Raw genomic sequence first — 7,975 nt, forward strand, 5'->3', positions numbered from 1 at the left:
ATTCAAGAAAGAAACATCGAGTGAAACATTATTATGGTTGCTATGATCCATTGCAGTATCCTTTACTATACCCAAATGGAGAAATTGGATGGCATAGAAACATTAAGAGAAGTAGTAACCATATACTGTTCTACATGATATAACAAGCGAGGAATCAGTCATTAATGGAGAAGACGATGTTGAAGGTATGTTCAAACTTTAATTTTAACTTTATTTTTAGTTTTTAAGATTTAATAAGAAATATAATCTTAATTTTACATAATGTAGGAATTGATGAGAGTAAAAAGAACAGAATATCTCCAAGAGCTTATTATTGTCAAAAGCTCCAGATACGTCCTGATCACCCTTCTATTCTTTTATATGCTGGATGATTACTACATCAATATGTAGTAGATATGTATATTAAAATTGAAGTGACAAGATTAGATTTTTATCGATTAAGGCAGTCAAATATCAGAGCTAAATTATATCAAGGAATTGTAGATAGTGTTTTATCTGGGGAAACTAGAGGTGATCAAGTTGGGACCAAAGTTGTTTTTCCTGCATCTTTTATTGGAGGACCAAGAGATATGCGTTGAAGGTATCTTGATGCTATAGCTTTAGTACAGCGATTTGGCAAATCTGATCTTTTTATCACTATGACATGCAATCCAGAGTGATTTGAGATACAAGAAGAACTTAAACTAGGACAACTTTCATAAGATAAACCAGATCTTACAGCCAGGGTATTTCGAGCAAAGTTACACGATCTAAATGACCAATTATTTAAAAGATCCATTTTTGGTAAAGTATCTGCACATGTACATGTCATTGAATTTCACAAAAGACGGCTCCCACATACACATATTGATAATATTTCAAAAGGAGTACAAGATAATAAATGCTGATTTTTTTGATAGATATGTTTGTGTTGAAATTCCAGATCTTGATGAATATCCTGTTTTACATGAAAAAGTTGTGAAACATATGATGCACGGACCATGTAGAGATTTGAATAGGAAAAATGCATGTATGAGGGATGGAACATGTAAGAATCGATATCCTCATTCATTTAATGAAAATACAATACAGGGTAAAGATTCTTATCCTATGTATAGAAGAAGAAATAATGGAATACAAGCTTAGGTACGAAGGCAATACTTGGATAACAGATGGGTTGTTCCTTATAATCCATACCTTCTTAGAAGATATGATTGTCACATTAATGTTGAAATATGTTATGGATTGAAGGCTATCAAGTACCTATACAAATATGTTTACAAAGGTCATGATCGTGTAGCTTTTTCCATATCATACAATAATGAAGAATATTTGATAGATGTAATTAAGCAGTTCAGAGATGCAAGATGGGTGTCTGCACAAGAAGCAATGTGGAGAATTTTTGAATTCAACTTGAATGAAATGTTCCCATATGTTATAAATTTACAATTGCATCTACCAAATAAGCAAATGATATGGTACTGAGAAAAACAGGATTTGAAAAATGTACTTCATTCAGATAATACATATAAAACAATGCTCACTGAGTTTTTCCAAATGAACTCTGTGAATCCAGAAACAAGAAAGTATTTGTACAGAGAATTTCCTGAGCATTATGTGTGAAACCAACAACGAAAATGTTGGACCCACAGGAAGTTGAAAGAAGCTATAGGACGTGTCAATTCAACGAATCCTTCGGAAGGAGAGAGATTCTATTTAAGGTTATTATTAAATCATGTAAGAGGCCCAACATCTTTTGAACATCTATTGTGTGTTGATGATATACGATGCTCAACTTTCAAAGAAGCTGCTCAAAAGCAAGGTCTTCTTAAAAGTGATAATGCTATTTCAGAATGTTTAGAAGATTCAACTGGTTTCAACATGCCTATCATAGTACGTAAACTTTTTGCAATGATACTTGTTTATTGTGAACCCGGTGATGTTAAAAAGCTTTGGGATTATCATTTTGAAGCACTTTCTGAAGACATTCAAAAAAGAACTGGAGGATCTGAATATCATACAATGGAGACAATAAGAAGTGTCAATTCTTTCCTACAGAGTATGGGCAAAAGCGTCAAAGATTATGATTTATCCCAGATAAAAGACATTTTCAATCAGTTCAATGGAAATCATCCAAGAGAAATAGTAGATGAATATTCAATTAAAGTTCCTTCTGAAGATTATGATGCGAAAAATAATTTAAATCCAGAGCAGTACAATGCATACAATGTCATTCTTAAGCAGATAAATGCTAACCAGAGTGGTATTTATTTTATTGATGGGCCTGGAGGTACAAGAAAAACATATTTATATCGTGCACTACTTGTAACGAAAAGATCAAAGAATGAAATTGCATTGGGCAACAACGACATCAAGAATAGCAGCTGCAATAATACTAGGAGGCCGAATAGCACATTCTAGATTTAAAATCCCAATAAATATCAATGATTCAAGTGTTTGCAATTTTCCTAAGTAAAGTCCAACAACTGAATTAATACGAAAAGTCAAAATCATCATTTGGGATGAAGCTCCAATGGCAAAACGGCAAGCAATTGAAGCACTTGATAGGACTTTGCAGGATATAACCAAGAATTCAGAATCTTTTGGAGAAAGGTTATTGTATTTGGAGGAGACTTCAGGCAGGTACTTTCAGTGGTTCCTCGAGGAACTAGAGCAGAGACAGTAAATGCAAGTTTAATAATGTCATACTTATGGCCGAAGACGAAGAAGTTGCAACTAAAAACTAATATGAGGGCAATAACTGATTCATGTTTCAGTGAATTTCTGTTACGTGTAGAAAATGGAGAAGAACCAACTGAATGTGAAGATTTAATTCAAATTCCAAATGAAATGGTGATAAATTACGAAGAAGAAGAAAAATATGAAGATGAGTTGATAAATGCAATATTCCCTTCTTTACAACAACATTCTGATTCGGTAGAGTACATTACACAACGAGCAATCTTGGCAACTAAGAATGACACAGTAGATAAATTAAATGAGAAACTTATTGAGTTATTTATAGGAGAGAGTATTACATATTACAGTTTTGATTCAACAACCGGTGATGCAGAAACTCAATATCCAGAAGAATTCCTCAATTCATTGGCTCTAAAAGGACTTCCACCACATAAATTAATTTTGAAGAAAAATTGTCCAATAATGCTGTTGAGAAATTTGAATCCTTCAAATGGAGAATGCATTGGTACCTGTTTGGTCTGTAGTCAATTTCAAAAAAATGTCATCCTAGCAGAGATTGCAATTGGACAATTTACTGGTAAACTCGTTCCTCTTCCAAGAATACCACTTATACTAGCAGAAAATGAAGGTTACCCTTTCTATTTAAAAAGAGAGCAGTTCCCAATTTGACTTAGCTTTGCTATGACAATAAATAAATCACAAGGTCAAACAATTCCACATGTTGGAGTCTATCTTCTTGAACCTGTATTTTCACATGGACAATTGTACGTAGCATTATCAAGAGGTATATCAATGTCAACAACCAAGATTTTAGGAAATAATAGCAAAATACAAAGGAAAAGTGGTTCGTTTACCAAGAATGTGGTCTATAAAGAAGTTCTGTTAACAAATAGGTAAGATTACTAACTTATATAATAAAAAAAAATTTAATGTCAAATAATGGTTATCAAACAATATCGTTGATGTTTAATTTGGTTTTCTAGATTTGATGATTCAACAACATATACTGATGAAGACTGATATGAAACTTCATGAAAACCAAAAGAGGAAAAACCTTAAATATACAGAAACGGATCACTATTTATACAGAAATGTTGTTGCGTCTTCTGAAGATAGGTATACAGGGAACAAATGCCTATATTATTTGGTATACTGTTGAATGCATGATTTCAGTCACAGCTTAAATAGTATATGAAGTAGAAATAGATTCATTTTTTCAAATCCTAAATTGAAAATCACCTGTATGATTACATTTTGGATGATACACGTTGCAAGTTAATGATACCAAGTGATTTCATCCCACATGATTCCAGATGCCTATAAGTAAAATGATTGAAAGGAGATTGTTTTAATGATACAATACACTCTTATCATATTCAAATAGGAAGTTGGACTATAGCACTACCCTCTTCTTCCCATCCTCCTGCAGTAGGATATATCTCCAATCTAATGAAATTGTTTTTTTTGAAAGTATCTATATGAAATTCAAGCTTCCAAACAGATCAATGCAGTATATAAAATTTGAATGCAAAATTAAGATCCAGATGAGCATATTTGACCAAATCATGGATTCAGTGCAGTTGGGTCGCTTGAATATTGAAAACCCAAAGAGGAAAAACCTTAATTATAAGGTTTGTTGTCTTTCACCTAAAAAAGGCCAATACACTAACCCCAGCAAGAATTTTCAATCCAACTACTGATTTAGGGCTGCCCAAGACGTCATGGTCCATTATGCTAATTTTGGACAAAACTGTTTTCTATTTGTAAATCAGACATTCAGAATTAGAAAAGAAGAATGTACAATGAACAATACGTAATTTTGAATAAAATATATGAACATAAAAATAATACACAAGTAAAAAATCACAATACATCACCATACCTCAAGATTATCACAAAAGTTCTCAAAAGAATTTTCAGGACCTGAGATGAAAATTGTTCTGCACAGTGCAGGATCAAACATTAGGTCAATTAATAAATATTAAAAGCCTTAAAATTGCTCTGTACACTATAGATCCAAACCTCAATTGAACTAACTTTTCATGAAGTTTCATATCAGTCTTCATCAGTATATGTTGTTGAATCATCAAATTTAGAAAACCAAATTAAACATCAATGATATTGTTTGATAACCATTATTTGACATTAAATTTTTTTTTTATTATATAAGTTAGTAATCTTACCTATTTGGTAACAGAACTTCTTTATAGACCACATTCTTGGCAAACGAACCACTTTTCCTTTGTAACTTGCTGTTATTCACTAAAATCTTGGTTATTGACATTGATATACCTCTTGATAATGCTACGTACAATTGTCCATACGAAAATACAGGTTCAAGAAGATAGACTCCAACATGTGGTATTGTTTGACCTTGTGATTTATTTATTGTCATAGCAAAGCTAAGCTGAATTGGGAACTACTCTCTTTTTAAATGAAAAGGGTTACCTTCATTTTCTATTGGTATAAGTGGTATTCTTGGAAGAGGAACGAGTTTACCAGTAAATTGTCCAATTGCAATCTTTGCTAGGATGACATTTTTTTAAAATTGACGACAGACTAAACGGGTACCATTGCATTCTCCATCTGCAGGATTCAAATTTCTCAACAGCATTATTGGACAATTTTTCTTCAAAATTAATTTATGTGGTGGAAGTCCTTTTAGAGCCAATGAATTGAGGAATTCTTCTGGATATTGAGTTTCTGTATCATCGGTTGCTGAATCAAAATTGTAATATGTAATACTCTCTTCTGCAAATAGCTCAATAAGTTTCTCATTTAATTTATCTACTGTGTCATTCTTAGTTGCCAAGATTGCTCATTGTGTAATGTACTCTACCGAATCAGAATGTTATAAAGAAGGGAATATTGCATTTATCAACTCATCTTCAGATTTTTCTTCTTCTTCATAATTTATCACCATTTCATTTGGAATTTGAATTAAATCTTCACATTCAGTTGGTTCTTCTCCATTTTCTACACGTAATAGAAATTCACTGAAACATGAATCAGTTATTGCCCTTAGTTTTTAGTTGCAACTTCTTCATTTTCTCCCATAAGTATGGCATTACTAAACTTGCATTTACTGTCTCTGCTCTAGTTCCTCGAGGAACCACTGGAAGTACCTGCTTGAAGTCTCCTCTGAGTACAACAACCATTCCTCCAAAAGATTCTGAATTGTTGGTTATATCCTGGAATGTCCTATCAAGTACTTCAATTGCTTGCCGTTTTGCCATTGGAGCTTCATCCCAAATGATGATTTTGGCTTTTCGTATTAATTCAGTTGTTGGACTTTGCTTAGAAAAATTGTAAACACTTGAATCATTGATATTTATTGAGATTTTAAATCTAGAATGTTCTGTTCGGCCTTCTGGCATTATTGCAACTGCTACTCCTGATGTCGATGTTGCCAATGCAATTTCATTCTTTGATCTTATCGTTGCAAGTAGTGCATGATATAAATATGTTTTTCCTGTACCTCTAGGCCCATCAATAAAAAAAATACCACTTTGGTTAGCATTTATCTGCTTAAGAATGACATTGTATGCATTGTACTGCTCTGGATTTAAATTATTTGCCGCATCCTAATCTTCAGGAGAAACTTTAATTGAATATTCATTTGCTATTTCTCTTGGATGATTTCCATTGAACTGATTGAAAATTTCTTTTATCTGGGGTAAATCATAATCTTTGATGCTTTTGCCCATGCTCTGTAGGAAAGAATTGACACTTCTTATTGTTTCCATTGTATGATATTCAGATCCTCCACTTTTTTTTGAATGTCTTTAGAAAGTGCTTCAAAATGATAATCCCCAAGCTTTCTAACATCACCAAGTTCACAATAAACAAGTATCATTGCAAAAAGTTTACGTACTATGATAGGCATGTTGAAACCAGTTGAATCTTCTAAACATTCTGAAATAACATTATCACTTTTAAGAAGACCTTGCTTTTGAGCGGCTTCTTTGAAAGTTTAGCACTGTATATCATCAACACACAATAGATGTTGGGCCTCTTACGTGATTTAATAATAACCTTAAATAGAATCTCTCTCTTTCCGAAGGATTCGTTGAATTGACACGTCCTATTGCTTCTTTCAATTTCCTTTGGGTCCAACATTTTCCTTGTTGGTTCCACACATAATGCTCTGGAAATTCTTTGTACAAATACTTTCTTGCTTCTGGATTCACAGAGTTCATTTGGAAAAACTCAGTGAGCATTGTTTTATATGTATTATCTGAATGAAGTACATTTTTCAAATCCTATTTTTCCCAGTACTATACCATTTGCTTATTTGGTAGATGCAATTGTAAATTTATAACATATGGGAACATTTCATTCAAGTTGAATTAAAAAATTCTCCACATTGCTTCTTGTGCAGACACCCATCTTGCATCTCTGAACTACTTAATTTCATCCATCAAATATTCTTCATTATTGTATGATATGGAAAAAGCTACACGATCAAGACCTTTGTAGACATATTTGTGTAGGTACTTGACAGCCTTCAATCCAGAACATATTTTCTTTTTTTTTTGTACTTATCTCCAATAGCACCCATTACCACTGCCTTTGGTTTTTTGTATTTAATATTTGAAACCTTTACTGGTATTGTGGTCTTCTTCGGCCAGCAACCACCAAGCCTCTTAGGTACACTTGTTGCGATCCTGGTACAATTCATCGGTAAGGCTACACAATCATCTCTGGTAAGATTGTGCACTACCGTTTGGGGCATCTAATTCAATTTAGCTTGAGCTCTGTAGGCTGCTAAACTCATCACTTACCTGTATTGGTTTTTGTTGTTCTCATTTTGCTATTAGGGCTTCTTGTGCCATCTTGATCTATTTGCTTATTGAATTATTTGCACCCTTGCTGTTACATGTGCTACTGGTTCAATTATTGCCTATGGTCTTTAAATGCTGTTTCCCCTTTATTGCCCCTTTTATTCCTCTAGGCAGGTTGGTACTGGTTTATGGGTTCCCCATTATTATGATATTGTTGTGTCCTTCCTTGTGTATTTTATTACTGTCCTTTTGAGTAGTTTTTGGTACACCTATTTAAAGTGATTGAACCATTTGTTTATTCTTATTCTTATTCCTATCCTTATTGGTGCGTCAGGTAGGCAGCCGGCACTATATTGTATCAAGCTAATCCCTTTTTGCATGGATCCTATTATGTGGTTTTGATTATTTTTATATTTTGAGTATCCTTTACTTTTCCGTTTATCATGTCCTTGAATACTAATCTTGTTGGTAAGCATAGGATTAGATTTGCATCCTGGAACATCGGATCTTTG

At 33.1% G+C, this 7,975-nt stretch overlaps 1 protein-coding gene across 1 annotated transcript; it reads left to right on the forward strand.

Moving 5' to 3' along the window:
• The first annotated feature begins 164 nt into the window (after nucleotides 1-164).
• LOC122659313 lies at nucleotides 165-2,400 on the forward strand. Its single transcript, XM_043854442.1, has 3 exons — nucleotides 165-185; nucleotides 1,231-1,457; nucleotides 1,632-2,400. Exons 1-3 carry the CDS (start codon nucleotides 165-167, stop codon nucleotides 2,398-2,400), a joined length of 1,017 nt encoding a protein of 338 aa, XP_043710377.1.
• Nucleotides 2,401-7,975: the final 5,575 nt, after the last annotated feature.

Source organism: Telopea speciosissima, chromosome 4, assembly GCF_018873765.1.
Source record: "Telopea speciosissima isolate NSW1024214 ecotype Mountain lineage chromosome 4, Tspe_v1, whole genome shotgun sequence".
In the NCBI taxonomy this organism is placed as follows: domain Eukaryota; kingdom Viridiplantae; phylum Streptophyta; class Magnoliopsida; order Proteales; family Proteaceae; genus Telopea; species Telopea speciosissima.

Coding starts and splice junctions, on each gene's coding strand:
- LOC122659313 (XM_043854442.1), top strand. CDS start 165: ATGGAGAAGACGATGTTGAAG. Junction 186..1,230: donor TGGAGAAGACGATGTTGAAG/GTATGTTCAAAC, acceptor TATGGATTGAAG/GCTATCAAGTACCTATACAA. Junction 1,458..1,631: donor CCAAATAAGCAAATGATATG/GTACTGAGAAAA, acceptor TTGGACCCACAG/GAAGTTGAAAGAAGCTATAG.